Source organism: Ranitomeya imitator, chromosome 5 (genome assembly GCF_032444005.1).
Source record: "Ranitomeya imitator isolate aRanImi1 chromosome 5, aRanImi1.pri, whole genome shotgun sequence".
Lineage (NCBI taxonomy): Eukaryota > Metazoa > Chordata > Amphibia > Anura > Dendrobatidae > Ranitomeya > Ranitomeya imitator.
In genome coordinates, this window is record NC_091286.1 from 131,065,775 (window position 1) to 131,084,758 (window position 18,984).

At 42.9% G+C, this 18,984-nt stretch overlaps 1 protein-coding gene across 1 annotated transcript in view; it reads left to right on the forward strand.

Moving 5' to 3' along the window:
• Positions 1–18,984, forward strand: part of LOC138637690 (sulfotransferase 6B1-like) — a 71,977-nt gene that overhangs the window by 47,354 nt on the left and 5,639 nt on the right. Inside the window, exons 2-3 of the mRNA XM_069726552.1 lie at positions 5,662–5,788; positions 14,012–14,106. Of these exons, the coding sequence (XP_069582653.1) occupies positions 5,662–5,788; positions 14,012–14,106 (222 nt within the window). The remainder of the gene's footprint in view (positions 1–5,661; positions 5,789–14,011; positions 14,107–18,984) is intronic.

Sequence of the window (18,984 nt, forward strand, 5' to 3'; positions counted from 1 at the left end):
GATTTGCGGAGAGTGTTGCAGAAATTTCAGGCTAATAAACCTGATCGTTGTCCGGCCGAGAAACTGTTCGTCCCTGATAGGTGGACTAGTAAAGTTATCTCTGAACTTCATTGTTCGGTGCTGGCCGGTCATCCAGGAATCTTTGGTACCAGGGAGTTGGTTGCTAGATCCTTCTGGTGGCCGTCTCTGTCACGGGATGTGCGTGCTTTTGTGCAGTCCTGTGGAATTTGTGCTAGGGCTAAGCCCTGCTGTTCACGTGCCAGTGGGTTGCTTTTGCCCTTGCCGGTCCCGAAGAGGCCTTGGACACATATTTCGATGGATTTCATTTCTGACCTTCCCGTTTCTCAAAAAATGTCGGTCATTTGGGTGGTCTGTGATCGCTTTTCTAAAATGGTCCATCTGGTGCCCTTGGTTAAATTGCCTTCCTCCTCTGATTTGGTGCCTTTGTTCTTCCAGCATGTGGTTCGTTTACATGGCATTCCTGAGAATATTGTTTCTGACAGAGGTTCCCAGTTTGTCTCGAGGTTCTGGCGAGCCTTTTGTGGTAGGATGGGCATTGACCTATCTTTCTCCTCGGCCTTCCATCCTCAGACTAATGGCCAGACCGAACGAACCAATCAGACCTTGGAAACATATCTGAGATGTTTTGTTTCCGCTGACCAGGATGATTGGGTGTCATTTTTGCCGTTGGCTGAGTTCGCCCTTAATAATCGGGCCAGCTCGGCTACCTTGGTCTCTCCATTTTTCTGCAATTCTGGGTTCCATCCTCGTTTCTCTTCAGGACAGGTTGAGTCTTCGGACTGTCCTGGTGTGGATTCTGTGGTGGACAGGTTGCAGCAGATCTGGACTCAGGTAGTGGACAATTTGACCTTGTCCCAGGAGAAGGCTCAGCTTTTCGCTAATCGCAGACGCCGTGTGGGACCCCGACTTCGTGTTGGGGATCTGGTTTGGTTATCTTCTCGTCATATTCCTATGAAGGTTTCCTCTCCTAAATTTAAACCTCGTTTTATTGGTCCGTATAGGATTTCTGAGATTCTCAATCCGGTGTCTTTTCGTCTGACCCTCCCAGACTCCTTTTCCATACATAATGTATTCCATAGGTCGTTGTTGAGGAGATACGTGGCACCTATGGTTCCATCTGTGGAGCCTCCTGCCCCTGTTTTGGTGGAGGGGGAATTGGAGTATATTGTGGAGAAGATTTTGGATTCTCGTGTCTCTAGACGGAAACTCCAGTATCTGGTCAAATGGAAGGGTTATGCTCAGGAAGATAATTCCTGGGTTTTTGCCTCTGATGTCCATGCCCCAGATCTTGTTCGTGCCTTTCATGTGGCTCATCCTGGTCGGCCTGGGGGTTCTGGTGAGGGTTCGGTGACCCCTCCTCAAGGGGGGGGTACTGTTGTGAATTCTGTGGCTGAGTTCACTTCTGTGGTCACAAGTGGTATTGCAGTCTCTGGGCTTCCTCCCTCAGGTGTTTTGGTGAGCTCGTTGGCTGCCTTGCTATTTAGCTCCACCTGAGTCTGTCTTCCTTGCTCCTTGTCAATGTTCCAGTGTTGGATCTGAGCTACTGCATCTTTCCTTGGGCCTGCTGCTCTGCTAGATAAGTGCTTCTAGTTTGTTTTCTGTTTTTTCTGTCCAGCTTGCTATTATCTTTTGCTGGAAGCTCTGAGAAGCAAAGGGGTGCACCGCCGTGCTGTTAGTTCGGCACGGTGGGTCTTTTTGCCCCTTTGCGTGGTTTTCGTTTTAGGGTTTTTTGTAGACTGCATAGTTCTCTTTGCTATCCTCGCTCTGTCTAGAATATCGGGCCTCACTTTGCTGAATCTATTTCATTCCTACGTTTGTCTTTTCATCTTGCTAACAGTCATTATATGTGGGGGGCTGCCTATTCCTTTGGGGTATTTCTCTGAGGTAAGTCAGGCTTGTATTTCTATCTTCAGGCTAGTCAGCTCCTCAGGCAGTGCCGAGTTGCATAGGTAGTGATAGGCGCAATCCACTGCTGCTTATAGTTGTGTGAGGATAGATCAGGTACTGCAGTCTACAGAGATTCCACGTCTCAGAGCTCGTCCTATTGTTTTTGGTTATTGCCAGATCTCTGTATGTGCGCTGATTACTGCACGCTGTGTTGCCTGATTGCCAGCCATAACAGCTCTCCAAACGTGACATGGTGTCCGCTAATGATTGGAGCTAATTTTCCATTTAAAAAGCCAAATGGCGTGCCATCACTTCCGAGCCCTGCCGTGCGCCCAAACAGTGGTTTACCCCCACATATGGGGTATCAGCGTACTCAGGACAAACTGGACAACAATATTTGGGGTCCAATTTCTCCTATTATCCTTGGCAAAATAGGAAATTCCAGGCTAAAAAATCATTTTTGAGGAAAGAAAAATTATTTTTTATTTTCATGGCTCCGCGTTATAAACTTCTGTGAAGCACCTGGGGGTTTAAAGTGCTCAATATGCATCTAGGTAAGTTCCTTGGGGGGTCTAGTTTCCAAAATGGGGTCACTTGTGGGGGAGCTCCAATGCATAGGCACACAGGGGCTCTCCAAATGCGACATGGTGTCCGCTAACAATTGGAGCTAATTTTTCATTCAAAAAGTCAAATGGCGCGCCTTCCCTTCCGAGCCCTGCCGTGTGCCCAAACAGTGGTTTACCCCCACATATGAGGTATCGGCGTACTCGGGAGAAATTTCCCAACACATTTTAGGATCCATTTTATCCTGTTGCCCATGTGAAAATGAAAAAATTGAGGCTAAAAGAATTTTTTTGTGAAAAAAAGTACTTTTTCATTTTTACGGATCAATTTGTGAAGCACCTGGGGGTTCAAGGTGCTCACTCTGCATCTAGATAAGTTCCTTGGGGCGTCTAGTTTCCAAAATGGGGTCACTTGTGGGGGAGCGCCAATGTTTAGGCACACAGGAGCTCTCCAAACGCGACATGGTGTCCGCTAACGATGGAAATAATTTTTCATTCAAAAAGTCAAATGGCGCTCCTTCCCTTCCGAGCCTTACCATGTGCCCAAACAGTGGTTTACCCCCACATATGAGGTATCGGCGTACTCAGGAGAAATTGCCCAACACATTTTAGGATCCATTTTATCCTGTTGCCCATGTGAAAATGAAAAAATTGAGGCTAAAAGAATTTTTTTGTGAATAAAAAGTACTTTTTCATTTTTACGGATCAATTTGTGAAGCACCTGGGGGTTCAAAGTGCTCACTATGCATCTAGATAAGTTCCTTGGGGCGTCTAGTTTCCAAAATGGGGTCACTTGTGGGGGAGCTCCAATTTTTAGGCACACGGGGGCTCTCCAAACGTGACATGGTGTCCGCTAAAGAGTGGAGCCAATTTTTGATTCAAAAAGTCAAATGAAGCTCCTTCCCTTCCAAGCCCTGCCGTGCGCCCAAACAGTGGTTTACCCCCACATATGAGGTATCAGCGTACTCAGGACAAATTGGACAACAACTTTCGTGGTTCAGTTTCTCCTTTTACCATTGGGAAAATAAAAAAAATGTTACTAAAAGATAATTTTTGTGACTAAAAAGTTAAATGTTCATTTTTTCCTTCCATGTTGCTTCTGCTGCTGTGAAGCACCTGAAGGGTTAATAAACTTCTTGAATGTGGTTTTGAGTACCTTGAGGGGTGCAGTTTTTAGAATGGTGTCACTTTTGGGTATTTTCAGCCATATAGACCCCTCTAACTGACTTCAAATGTGAGGTGGTCCCTAAAAAAAATGGTTTTGTAAATTTCGTTGTAAAAATGACAAATCGCTGGTCAAATTTTAACCCTTATAACTTCCTAACAAAAAAAAATTTTGTTTCCAAAATTGTGCTGATGTAAAGTAAACATGTGGGAAATGTTATTTATTAACTATTTTGTGTCACATATCTCTCTGGTTTAACAGAATAAAAATTCAAAATGTGAAAATTGCGAAATTTTCAAAATTTTCACCAAATTTCCGTTTTTATCACAAATAAACGCAGAATTTATTGACCTAAATTTACCACTAACATGAAGCCCAATATGTCACGAAAAAACAATCTCAGAACCGCTAGGATCCGTTGAAGCGTTCCTGAGTTATTACCTCATAAAGGGACACTGGTCAGAATTGCAAAAAATGGCAAGGTCTTTAAGGTCAAAATAGGCTGGGTCATGAAGGGGTTAATTACATTTTGAACTGAGGAAAGGGCAACTTGTAAACACTTAGCTATCTTCTTATAGCCTTATATGGCCTCCACCATTTTCATTTTCAGAGTTCTAGACAGCTGCTTATAAGAACCCATGGCTGCTGTTTTTTGGCACAAGGTTAAAGGAGGCTGGGTTTTTATAAAACTGGAAAATTTGCATGACCTGGCATTTCCTAATGATGATAGTGAAAAAGTCATAACCTTATGCATCTAGGTAAGTTCCTTGGGGGGTCTAGTTTCCAAAATGGGGTCACTTGTGGGGGAGCTCCAATGCATAGGCACACAGGGGCTCTCCAAATGCGACATGGTGTCCGCTAACAATTGGAGCTAATTTTTCATTCAAAAAGTCAAATGGCGCGCCTTCCCTTCCGAGCCCTGCCGTGTGCCCAAACAGTGGTTTACCCCCACATATGAGGTATCGGCGTACTCGGGAGAAATTTCCCAACACATTTTAGGATCCATTTTATCCTGTTGCCCATGTGAAAACGAAAAAATTGAGGCTAAAAGAATTTTTTTGTGAAAAAAAGTACTTTTTCATTTTTACGGATCAATTTGTGAAGCACCTGGGGGTTTAAAGTGCTCACTCTGCATCTAGATAAGTTCCTTGGGGCGTCTAGTTTCCAAAATGGGGTCACTTGTGGGGGAGCGCCAATGTTTAGGCACACAGGAGCTCTCCAAACGCGACATGGTGTCCGCTAACGATGGAAATAATTTTTCATTCAAAAAGTCAAATGGCGCTCCTTCCCTTCCGAGCCTTACCATGTGCCCAAACAGTGGTTTACCCCCACATATGAGGTATCGGCGTACTCAGGAGAAATTGCCCAACACATTTTAGGATCCATTTTATCCTGTTGCCCATGTGAAAATGAAAAAATTGAGGCTAAAAGAATTTTTTTGTGAATAAAAAGTACTTTTTCATTTTTACGGATCAATTTGTGAAGCACCTGGGGGTTCAAAGTGCTCACTATGCATCTAGATAAGTTCCTTGGGGCGTCTAGTTTCCAAAATGGGGTCACTTGTGGGGGAGCTCCAATTTTTAGGCACACGGGGGCTCTCCAAACGTGACATGGTGTCCGCTAAAGAGTGGAGCCAATTTTTGATTCAAAAAGTCAAATGAAGCTCCTTCCCTTCCAAGCCCTGCCGTGCGCCCAAACAGTGGTTTACCCCCACATATGAGGTATCAGCGTACTCAGGACAAATTGGACAACAACTTTCGTGGTTCAGTTTCTCCTTTTACCATTGGGAAAATAAAAAAAATGTTACTAAAAGATAATTTTTGTGACTAAAAAGTTAAATGTTCATTTTTTCCTTCCATGTTGCTTCTGCTGCTGTGAAGCACCTGAAGGGTTAATAAACTTCTTGAATGTGTATATATCTCCTTACTTTTCTGGCACAGTGAATTGTCTGTTACCTGCATTCCAATGTCCAAAATGTTAAAATTCTGACCTCTTATATTTTCATTGCTATTTTGTATTGTACAGATGCTGGTGGTGTTTCGAAATCCAAAAGATACAGCTGTATCACTTTTTCACTTCTACAATAACATCCCAATGCTTCCCAGCTACAATAGCTGGGATGATTTTTTCCCAGATTTCATGGCTGGTAAAGGTACTGTATTAAAAGTTTAACTTTTCACCAATTTTTTTTGTGCTTTGATATTTTTTTACAATAAAACAGATATTGAAACAAGGATAATGTAATAGTTAGGAAAAAGGGACAGAAAGAAGTCCATTAGTGAAATGTTCCAAATATTGGATAGTACGAGGGGTATAGGATTAATGAAAAAGGAGAGAAAGTTAAGAATAAGTTTACAAGAGGTCAAAACTTAGAGCTTGTCCAAATCAAAGTGAGACCATGCAGAAGCAGCAAATACAACATGACAAGGTTTAGCTCTTAGACAATCAAATAGACAAGATAGTAAGATGCTCTCTCACCTCAATATCCTGAGATTAAACATTCCTCATGTTGCAAAAGGAGAACAAGTTCTACTCAGCATTAAATGTTGTATTGAATGTTCTTTTTTAGTTTAGCATTTACAAATTTTCTTGATTTGAAAATAGTCCAGAATAGTATTCCTCCCTGCAAACTGGCAATCCTGCTTTGCTTAATGTTGATTCGTTCTTTCAGGCATTGGGGTTGTTGTATGATGAGCCTAATTCTGTGGATCAAGCTGAGAAAATCTTGTTGGCCCTGTGTCAGGGTCAAGAAGCGGCAGAATCGTATTGCCAGAAATTTAGAAAATGGTCTGTACTGACTAAATGGAATGAGGATGCCTTGGAGGCAATTTTCAGAAAAGGTCTTTCTGAATCTGTTAAAGATGTTATGGTGGGGTTCCCCACGCCTGCTGGTCTGAGTGATTCTATGTCTCTGGCCATTCAGATTGATCGGCACTTGCGCGAGCACAGAGTTGTGCACACTATGGCGTTGTCCTCTGAGCGGAGCTCTGAGCCTATGCAGTGTGATAGGATTTTGTCTAGAGCTGAACGTCAAACACTCAGGCATCAGAATAGGTTGTGTTTTTACTGTGGCGATTCTGCTCATGTTATTTCTGATTGCCCTAAGCGTACAAAGAGAATCGCTAGTTCTGTTGCCATCAGTACTATACAACCTAAATTTCTATTATCTGTGACCTTGATCTGCTCATTATCATCATTTTCTGTCATGGCGTTTGTGGATTCAGGTGGCGCTCTGAACTTAATGGACTTAGAATTTGCCAGACGTTGTGGTTTTCCCTTGCAGCCTTTGCAGAACCCTATTCCTTTAAGGGGCATTGATGCTACACCGTTGGCTAAAAATAAGCCCCAGTTTTGGACACAGCTGACCACGCGCATGGCGCCAGCCCATAAGGAAGATTGTCGTTTTCTGGTGTTGCATAATTTGCAAGATGATATTGTGCTGGGTTTTCCATGGTTGCAGCTACATAATCCAGTGTAAGATTGGAAATCCATGTCTGTGACTAGTTGGGGTTGTCAGGGGGTTCATGATCAGGTTCCTTTGATGTCAATTTCCTCTTCCCCCTCTTCTGAAATTCCTGAGTTTTTGTCAGACTTCCAGGATGTATTCGATGAGCCCAAATCCAGTTCCCTTCCACCGCATAGGGACTGTGATTGTGCTATTGACTTGATTCCAGGTTGTAAATTCCCTAAGGGCCGACTTTTCAACCTGTCTGTGCCTGAACATACCGCCATGCGGAGCTATATTAAGGAGTCTTTGGAGAAAGGACATATTCGGCCATCTTCTTCACCGTTGGGAGCGGGGTTCTTTTTTGTTGCCAAGAAGGATGGCTCCTTGAGACCCTGTATTGATTATCATCTCTTGAATAAGATCACGGTCAAATTTCAATATCCTTTGCCTTTGCTTACTGATTTGTTTGCTAGGATTAAGGGGGCTAGCTGGTTTACTAAGATTGACCTTCGAGGGGCATATAATCTTATTCGTATTAAGCAGGGTGACGAATGGAAAACTTCATTTAATACGCCGGAAGGCCATTTTGAATACCTTGTGATGCCATTCGGACTCTCTAATGCCCCATCTGTGTTCCAATCCTTCATGCATGATATCTTTCGGAGTTATCTTGATAAATTCATGGTTGTATATTTGGATGATATTTTGATTTTTTCCAATGATTGGGAGTCTCATGTGAAACAGGTCAGGATGGTATTTCAGATCCTCCGTAATAATGCTTTATTTGTGAAGGGGTCAAAGTGCCTCTTTGGAGTGCAGAAGGTTTCTTTTTTGGGTTTCATTTTTTCCCCCTCATCTATAGAAATGGATCCGGTTAAGGTTCAGGCCATTCATGATTGGATTCAGCCCACATCTGTGAACAACCTTCAGAAATTCTTGGGCTTTGCTAATTTTTATCGTCGTTTCATTGCCAACTTCTCCAGTGTGGTTAAACCTCTGACCGATTTGACCAAGAAAGGTGCTGATGTGACGAATTGGTCCTCCGCGGCTGTCTCTGCCTCTCAGGAGCTTAAACGCCGATTTACTTCTGCCCCTGTGTTGCATCAGCCAGATATTTCTCTTCCATTTCAGGTTGAGGTTGACGCGTCTGAGATTGGGGCAGGAGCCGTTTTGTCTCAGAGGAATTCTGATGGTTCCTTGATGAAACCGTGTGCCTTCTTTTCTTGGAAGTTTTCGCCTGCGGAACGCAATTATGATGTCGGCAATCGGGAGTTGTTGGCTTTGAAGTGGGCATTTGAGGAGTGGCGACATTGGCTTGAGGGGGCCAAGCACCGTATTGTGGTCCTGACCGATCATAAGAATCTGATTTACCTTGAGTCTGCCAAACGGCTGAATCCTAGACAGGCTCAATGGTCCCTGTTTTTCTCCCGTTTTGATTTTGTGGTCTCGTACATTCCTGGTACTAAGAATGTTAAGGCGGATGCCCTCTCTAGGAGTTTTTTTCCTGATTCCCCTGGGGTTCTTGAGCCGGTCGGCATTTTGAAGGAAGGATTCTTTCTGCCATCTCCCCTGATTTGCGACGGGTTCTTCAGGAATTTCAGGCTAATAAACCTGACCGTTGTCCTGTGGGGAAACTGTTTGTTCCTGATAGATGGACTAGTAAAGTGATTTCTAAGGTTCATTGTTCTGTGTTGGCTGGCCATCCTGGGATTTTTGGTACCAGAGATTTGGTTGGTAAGTCCTTTTGGTAGCCTTCTTTGTCGCGGGATGTGCGTTCTTTTGTGCAGTCCTGTGGGATTTGTGCGCGGGCTAAGCCTTGCTGTTCCCGCGCTAGTGGGTTGCTTTTACCATTACCGGTCCCCGAGAGGCCCTAGACACATATTCTATGGATTTTATTTCCGATCTTCCGGTTTCCCAAACAATGTCGGTTATCTGGGTTGTCTGTGACCGATTTTCTAAGATGGTTCCTTTGGTGCCTTTGCCTAAATTGCCTTCTTCTTCTGATTTGGTTCCGTTGTTTTTTCAGCATGTGGTACGTTTGCATGGTATTCCGGAGAATATTGTGTCCGACAGAGGTTCCCAGTTTGTTTCTAGGTTTCTAGGTTTTGGCTGGCCTTTTGTGCCAAGCTGGGCATTGATTTGTCTTTTTCTTCTGCATTTCATCCTCAGACAAATGGCCAGACTGAGCGAACTAATCAGACCTTGGAGACCTATTTGAGATGCTTTGTGTCTGCTGATCAGGATGATTGGGTGGCTTTTTTTCCATTGGCCGAGTTTGCCCTTAATAATCGGGCTAGTTCGGCTACTTTGGTTTCGCCTTTTTTTTGTAATTTTGGTTTTCATCCTCGTTTTTCTTCTGGGCAGGTTGAGCCTTCTGACCTTCCTGGTGTGGATTCTGTGGTCGACAGGTTGCAGCAGATTTGGGCTCATGTGGTGGACAATTTGGTGTTGTCTCAGGAGGAGGCTCAACGTTTTGCTAACCGTCGTCGGTGTGTTGGTTCCCGGCTTCGGGTTGGGGATCTGGTTTGGTTATCTTCCCATCATGTTCCTATGAAGGTTTCTTCCCCTAAGTTTAAGCCTCGATTTATTGGTCCTTATAGGATTTCTGAGATTATTAATCCGGTGTCCTTTCGCCTGGCGCTTCCGGCCTCTTTTGCTATTCATAATGTATTCCATAGATCTTTGTTGCGGAAATATGTGGAGCCCGTTGTTCCCTCTGTTGATCCTCCGGCCCCTGTGTTGGTCGATGGGGAGTTGGAATATGTGGTTGAGAAGATTTTGGATTCTCGTTTTTCGAGGCGGAGGCTTCAGTACCCTGTCAAATTGAAGGGTTATGGCCAGGAGGATAATTCTTGGGTTTCTGCCTCTGATGTCCATGCCGCTGATTTGGTTCGTACCTTTCATCGGGCTCATCCTGATCAGCCTGGGGGCTCTGGTGAGGATTCGGTGACCCCTCCTCAAGGGGGGGTACTGTTGTGAATTCAGCTTTTGGGCTCCCTCCGGTGGTTGTAGAGGGTAATGCAGTTGTGATTGGACTGCAGGATTGGACAGGTGTATCTGCTAATTGCAAAACTGACTGGGGAATATAGCCTTGCAGGACTCTTTAGTCCCTGTCAGTTGTCCATTGTTTTTGAAGGATTCACTTTCCTGCTGGTCTCTCCAGTTTGCTGTGCTTTTCTACAAAGATAAGTCCTGGCTTTGTTTTTGCTGTCCACCTGCAGTGGACATTACAGTTTTGTGCATATTCATGTTTTTGTCTTGTTCAGCTTTGTCTGTGAAGGATTTTTTACAGCTAAGCTGTGTCTCTGGACATGCAGATATACCCCCCCATGTCTTTAGTCAGATGTGGTGATTCGTATTTTCTGTGGTGGATATTTTCTAGTGTTTTTATACTGACCACATAGTACTCTGTTCTATTCTTTCTTTTTAGCTAGTATGGCCTCCTATGCTAAAATCTGATTTCATATCTGCGTGTGTTATTTCCCTCTCCTCTCACCGTCAATATTTGTGGGGGGCTATCTATCTTTTGGGGATTTTCTCTGAGGCAAGATAGGTTTCCTGTTTCTGTCTTTAGGGGTAGTTAATTCTTAGGCTGTGTCGAGGGGTCTAGGGAGCGTTAGGTACCCCCCACGGCTGCTTCTAGTTGCGCTGCTAGGTTTAGGGTTTGCGGTCAGTACAGGGACCACCTTCTCCAGAGTCCGTCTCATGCTGCTCCTAGGCCACCAGATCATAACAGGTAGGGACCTCTCCTTTCTGTAACAGTCTATCATTGCTAGTATATTCACTGTAATTTATATTTTGTATTTTAAAAGGAGGGAAGAAGCCAGCACTGCTTATGGTCAGAACGCAATAACTGAAGTGCAATTGCACATAAATTCTAACTGTATTTCAAATATGAGACATTTAGCAAACAATTGATCAATTCTTTGAGCTACCCCGCCACTTCACGGCAATCTCATAATGGGGCAGTCCTAATCTTCGTATTTTATTTACGTTGTGCCATTATGGCCTCCTGAATGTATAAAGAGTATAAAAAAAAAAAAAAAAAAAAGGACCACATTAAATGCTAACTGTACCTGGAGCATTTTCAGAATCACTCCTTTGGTGCCAGGAAAGGCAAGCGCAGGTAAAGGCCGATCAGGTCCAGTGCGGACATTTCAGATCTGGCTTCCACACTGCCAAACCCGCACCAAAGATGAAGGGTGAGACAGGCTGAGACACAGGTGCACAACTAACTTGAGCCTGAGGCGGGGCAGGGCTGCTGTGTGTGTGCACAGCAGCCTATCAATCACAGTGAACACAGAAAGAATGGCGCACATAACCCAGCGTGCGCGGCAACAGTGGTGGTCAGCCACATACCAATGCAAAGCAAAAAAGAGGGAAGAAGCCAGCACTGCTTATGGTCAGAACGCAATAACTGAAGTGCAATTGCACATAAATTCTAACTGTATTTCAAATATGAGACATTTAGCAAACAATTGATCAATTCTTTGAGCTACCCCGCCACTTCACGGCAATCTCATAATGGGGCAGTCCTAATCTTCGTATTTTATTTACGTTGTGCCATTATGGCCTCCTGTATGTATAAAGAGTATAAAAAAAAAAAAAAAAAAAGGACCACATTAAATGCTAACTGTACCTGGAGCAATTGTGTGGAAGCCAGATCTGAAATGTCCGCACTGGACCTGATCGGCCTTTACCTGCGCTTGCCTTTCCTGGCACCAAGGGAGTGATTCTGAAAATGCTCCAGGTACAGTTCGCATTTAATGTGGTCCTTTTTTTTTTTATACATTCAGGAAGCCATAATGGCACAACGTAAATAAAATACGAAGATTAGGACTGCCCCATTATGAGATTGCCGTGAAGTGGCGGGGTAGCTTAAAGAATTGATCAATTGTTTGCTAAATGTCTCATATTTGAAATACAGTTAGAATTTATGTGCAATTGCACTTCAGTTATTGCGTTCTGACCATAAGCAGTGCTGGCTTCTTCCCTTTTTTTTGCTTTGCATTGGTATGTGGCTGACCACCACTGTTGCCGTGCACGCTGGGTTATGTGCGCCATTCTTTCTGTGTTCACTGTGATTGATAGGCTGCTGTGCACACACACAGCAGCCCTGCCCCGCCTCAGGCTCAAGTTAGTTGTGCACCTGTGTCTCAGCCTGTCTCACCCTTCATCTTTGGTGCGGGTTTGGCAGTGTGGAAGCCAGATCTGAAATGTCCGCACTGGACCTGATCGGCCTTTACCTGCGCTTGCCTTTCCTGGCACCAAGGGAGTGATTCTGAAAATGCTCCAGGTACAGTTCGCATTTAATGTGGTCCTTTTTTTTTTTATACATTCAGGAAGCCATAATGGCACAACGTAAATAAAATACGAAGATTAGGACTGCCCCATTATGAGATTGCCGTGAAGTGGCGGGGTAGCTTAAAGAATTGATCAATTGTTTGCTAAATGTCTCATATTTGAAATACAGTTAGAATTTATGTGCAATTGCACTTCAGTTATTGCGTTCTGACCATAAGCAGTGCTGGCTTCTTCCCTTTTTTTTGCTTTGCATTGGTATGTGGCTGACCACCACTGTTGCCGTGCACGCTGGGTTATGTGCGCCATTCTTTCTGTGTTCACTGTGATTGATAGGCTGCTGTGCACACACACAGCAGCCCTGCCCCGCCTCAGGCTCAAGTTAGTTGTGCACCTGTGTCTCAGCCTGTCTCACCCTTCATCTTTGGTGCGGGTTTGGCAGTGTGGAAGCCAGATCTGAAATGTCCGCACTGGACCTGATCGGCCTTTACCTGCGCTTGCCTTTCCTGGCACCAAGGGAGTGATTCTGAAAATGCTCCAGGTACAGTTCGCATTTAATGTGGTCCTTTTTTTTTTTATACATTCAGGAAGCCATAATGGCACAACGTAAATAAAATACGAAGATTAGGACTGCCCCATTATGAGATTGCCGTGAAGTGGCGGGGTAGCTTAAAGAATTGATCAATTGTTTGCTAAATGTCTCATATTTGAAATACAGTTAGAATTTATGTGCAATTGCACTTCAGTTATTGCGTTCTGACCATAAGCAGTGCTGGCTTCTTCCCTTTTTTTTGCTTTGCATTGGTATGTGGCTGACCACCACTGTTGCCGTGCACGCTGGGTTATGTGCGCCATTCTTTCTGTGTTCACTGTGATTGATAGGCTGCTGTGCACACACACAGCAGCCCTGCCCCGCCTCAGGCTCAAGTTAGTTTTGCACCTGTGTCTCAGCCTGTCTCACCCTTCATCTTTGGTGCGGGTTTGGCAGTGTGGAAGCCAGATCTGAAATGTCCGCACTGGACCTGATCGGCCTTTACCTGCGCTTGCCTTTCCTGGCACCAAGGGAGTGATTCTGAAAATGCTCCAGGTACAGTTCGCATTTAATGTGGTCCTTTTTTTTTTTATACATTCAGGAAGCCATAATGGCACAACGTAAATAAAATACGAAGATTAGGACTGCCCCATTATGAGATTGCCGTGAAGTGGCGGGGTAGCTTAAAGAATTGATCAATTGTTTGCTAAATGTCTCATATTTGAAATACAGTTAGAATTTATGTGCAATTGCACTTCAGTTATTGCGTTCTGACCATAGGCAGTGCTGGCTTCTTCCCTTTTTTTTGCTTTATATTTTGTATTTTGTATGTAACCCTCTCATGTACAGCACCATGGAATCAATGGTGCTCTAAACATAAATAATAATAATAATTCCTGTTATTCTCTTCTGTGGTTGTGATTATATAATCTTTTTACATGTTAATGTTATTGAATAAAAAGGAAAAATATCTTAATTTTGCATAACTATAGAAAAACTTCATCCATTTTTATCAAGTTTCTATGATTCTCATTTCACAAATCTAGTAATTTCTTCAGAATTTTAGACTAATTGCTTAACATTAATCATTTTAGTTGTGTGGGGATCCTATTTTGATCATGCAGTTGCTTGGAACAAACATCTTGATGAAGATACAGTTTTGTTGATGACATTTGAAGATATGAAAGAAGTAAGCCAGCTTTCACTCTTCTGAATGATGACTAACTATATGTCTAATTATATATTTATCCCCAAGGTTTTAAAACTACATCCAAAATGATGAGCAATTCCGCTTTGCTAGCTTGTAACAGATGGGAACCAGACTTGCATGATTGTTCTCGATTGTCCTTAAATGGATTTCTCACCAGATTTAACAAGACAAACTATATACATAAATAAATCGATCTCTCAGCACTATTGATGTACTGACGTACAGTACAGACCAAAAGTTTGGACACACCGTCTCATTTAAAGATTTTTCTGTATTTACATGCCTATGAAAATTGTACATTCACACTGAAGGCATCAAAACTATGAATTACCACATCTGGAATCATATACTTAAAAAATGTGAAACAACTAAAATTATGTCTTATATTCTAGGTTCTTCAAAGTTGCCACCTTTTGCTTTGATGACTGCTTTGCACACTCTTGGCATTCTCTTAATGAGCTTCAAGAGGTAGTCATCGGGAATGGTCTTCCAACAATCTTGAAGGCGTTCCCAAAGATGCTTAGCACTTGTTGGCCCTTTTGCCTTCACGCTGCGGTCCAGCTCACCCCAAACCATCTTGATTGGGTTCAGGTCTGGTGACTGGAGGCCAGGTCATCTGGCGTAGCACCCCATCACTCTCCTTCTTGGTCAAATAGCCCTTACACAGCCTGGAGGTATGTTTGGGGTCATTGTCCTGTTGAAAAATAAATGATGGTCCAACTAAACGCAAACCGGATGGAATATCATGCCGCTGCAAGATGCTGTGGTAGACATGCTGGTACAGTATGCCTTCAATTTTGAATAAATCCCCAACAGTGTCACCAGCAAAGCACCCCCACACCATCACACCTCCTCCTCCATGCTTCATGGTGGGAACCAGGCATGTAGAGTCCATCTGTTCACCTTTTTTGCGTCGCACAAAGACATGGTGGTTGGAACGAAAGATCTCAAATTTGGACTCATCAGACCAAAGCACAGATTTCCACTGGTCTAATGTCCATTCCTTGTGTTCTTTAGCCCAAACAAGTCTCTTCTGCTTGTTGCCTGTCCTTATCAGTGGTTTGCTAGCAGCTATTTTACCATGAAGGCCTGCTGCACAAAGTCTCCTCTTAACAGTTGTAGAGATGTGTCTGCTGCTAGAACTCTGTGTGGCATTGACCTGGTCCCTAATCTGAGTTGCTGTTAACCTGCGAATTCTGAGGCTGGTGACTCGGATAAACTTATCCTCAGAAGCAGAGGTGACTTTTGGTCTTCTTTTCCTGGGGCGGTCCTCATGTGAGCCAGTTTCTTTGTAGCGCTTGATGGTTTTTGCCACTGCATTTGGGGACACTTTCAAAGTTTGCCCAATTTTTCGGACTGACTGACCTTCATTTCTTAAATTAATGATGGCCACTGGTTTTTCTTTACTTAGCTGCTTTTTTTTTGCCATAATACAAATTCTAACAGTCTATTCAGTAGGACTATCAGCTGTGTATCCACCCGACTTCTGTCCAACCCCATTTATGAGGCAAGAAATCCCACTTATTAAACCTGACAGGGCACACATGTGAAGTGAAAACCATTCCCGGTGACTACCTCTTGAAGCTCATCAAGAGAATGCCAAGAGTGTGCAAAGCAGTCATCAAAGCAAAAGGTGGCTACTTTGAAGAACCTAGAATATCAGACATAATTTCATAGTCATGAAAATACAGAAAAATCTTTAATTGAGAAGGTGTGTCCAAACTTTTGGTCTGTACTGTACTTACTTTGAAAATACATGGCTAATTCTGATCTGTACTGTACTTACTTTGAAAATACATGGCTAATTCTGATATCAAATGTAGTATTTTATGAGCTCGACTCATTTTAATATCAAAGGAGGCAAACCGTTAAAAAATATTATACAACTATTCTGATATGGATTTTCATAGTAAATATATAAGCTTCATCAGGTGTACAAATATACATAATAAATGTATGCTTTGTGTGTGTATGTTTGTGTATGCCTATATTCCTGTGTATAGGCATGTATGTATGTGTACATGTCTTCTGTTGATTTTGCAAGATTTCCCACATACAAAGAATGGAGAGGTCTGTAATTTTTATCGTAGGTACACTTCAACTGTGAGAGACACAATCTTAAAAAAAAATGTCCAGAAAAATCACATTGTATGATGTTTACATAATTAATTTACATTTTATTACATGAAATAAATTCTTGACACAATAGAAAAGCAGAACTTAATATTGGCTTTTATCGTAAGTCATATTGCAAGACTCGTTAAAGGGTTGATTGTGACTCGTAGGGTAGCTATTTCCAACAGGTTGTGCTTAAGAGTTCAAGTCCTTTTTTACTCTGAAGAGGCAATTTGCATATTAAATTTCCCTGAGTAGCATTGCATGGCGAATAAGCCTCCTTACCTTGACAAGCCAGAGATGGTATGTCACTTTCCACACAGAGAAATCTTTCCTCTTAGAATCCAATATTTGATAGAGAAACCTTTGTTTGCAATTACCGAGGTCAAAAGTTTCCTGTAGTTCTTGACCAAGTTTGAACACACTGCAGCAGTAATTTGGGCCCTCTCCTCCACAAAGATCTTCTTCAGATCTTTCAGGTTTTGGGGCTGTCCCTGGGCAACATTGAGTTTCAGCTCAGTTCAAATATTTTCTATTGGGTTCAGGTCTGGAAACTGGCTAGGCCACTCCAGGACTTTGAAATGCTTCTTACGGAGCCACTCGTTGGTTGTCTTGGCTGTGTGTTTTGGGTAATTGTCATGTTAGAAGATCCAGCCATTACCCATCTTTAAAGTTCCTACTGGGGGAAAGAGGTTGTTGGCCAAAATCTTACCATACATGACCCCATCCATTCTCCCTTCAATATGGTGCAGTTGTCCTGTCTCCATTGCATAAAAGCACCTTCTCAAAGTATGATGTTTACCCCATCATGCTTCATGGTTGGGATGGTGTTCTTAGGGTTGTACTCATTGGGGTACATACCAAAGATTTCTACTTTGGTCTCATGACCTTCTTCTTATGACCTTCTCCCATGCCTCCTCTTAATCATCCAGATGGTCAATGGTGAGCTTCAAATGGGCCACGAAATGTGTCGGCGTGAGCAGGCGGTCCTTGCATGCCCTGCAGGATTTTAATCCATGACGATGTAGTGTGTTACTAACGGTAATGTTTGAGACTGTGTTCCCAGTTCTTTTCAGGTCATTGACTAGGTCCTCCCATGTTGTTCCAGGCTAATTCCTGACCTTTCTCAGAATCATCCTAACCTCACAATGCAAAATCTTGCATGCAGCCCAGACTGAGGAAGATTGACAGTCATCCTGTGTTTCTTCCATTTTCTAATATTTGTACCAACAGTTGGTGCCTTCTCACAAAACTGCTTACCTATTGTCCTGTAGCCAATCCTAGCCTTGTGGAGGTCAACAATTTTATCCCTGGTTTCCTTAGACAGCTCTTTGATCTTGGCCGTGATGGAAAGGTTGGAGTATGACTGACTGTGTGGACAGGTGTCTTTTATACAGGTGATAAGTTCAAACAGGTGCAATTAATGCAGGTAATGAGTACAGAGTAGGAGGGCTTCTTATAGAAAAAGTAACAAGTCTATGAGAGACAGAATCCTTGCTGGTTGGTAGGTGATCAAATACGTTTTCAAGCAATAAAATCCAATTTAATTATTTAAAATTGTACAATGTGATTTTCTGGTTTTTATTTTTAGATTCTGTCTCTCAATTCAATTCAATTCAAATGAGCTTTATTGGCAGGACTAAGTACATGTTAGCATTGCCATAGCACATGGTAATATGGTCTCTCACAGTTGAAGTGTACCCACGAGAAAAATTACAGACCTCTCCATTATTCATAGGTGGAAAAACTGGCAGTGAATCAAATATTTATTTTTTTCCACTGCATGTACATGTCTGAATAAGTATACAACTATGTACATATCTTTAAACATGTCTGTATTTATGAATATGTTTTGTGTATATGCGTGTCTGCAAATGTGCACTTGTCTGCGTACATATCTGTGTATCTGGAATTGTACATTGAATTAAATGTCTGTTGATAGGATGTGCATGTATGAAGTAGCGTATTGTGGTGTAGGTGTAAAAAATGTTTGTTTAGGGTATATTTACTAAATCCAAAATCGTATTTCACATCTGGGTTTGGGAATTACATTTGTTTTTCCATCTTTAGAAACAGATAGGTGAAATGTAACCCCTTCATGCACCTTGACGTAACTACCATGAGGTTGTGCTTACATGGGGCGAGTTCAAGAGCTGAGCCTGCACCATACCATTCAATCTCTGGCTATGATCTATAACCGTCATCTGCCAGTATCAGTGGCAAACAGACCTCATCTCGATTGCTGCTGTTTATACATTTAACCCCTTTACAACAATTGACGTACCCATACATCATGGAAGGGAAAGAGTTCCCGACCGATGAAGTATAGGTACGCCATGGCATCATGTGCGGCACAAGAGCTGTGACCCCGCAATTGCCGCCAGGTGTTCAGCTAACATGACAGCTGACACCCGGATATTACAGCCAGGAGTGGTGCCTGCGCTACTCCTTGCTGTTAAACCCCCTAAATGCTGCGATCAATATTGATCACAAAATTTAAGAGGCTGGGAGAGGTAGAGGTCTCCCTCTCCCATCCGATCAGCGCACCCGCAACGTCATCACTAGGGCTGGATCGTTGCCATTGTGACCCAAGGTTGCCATGATGATATCTGAATCACAAAGCTACGGAAGACCTGTTAGACCATGCTCAGATCATGGTCTAAGAGCCTTTTCTCAGTGCAAAACTAACAGGTATGAAACATTGCAATGCTGGTGTATTACAATGCATTAAACCAGCGATCA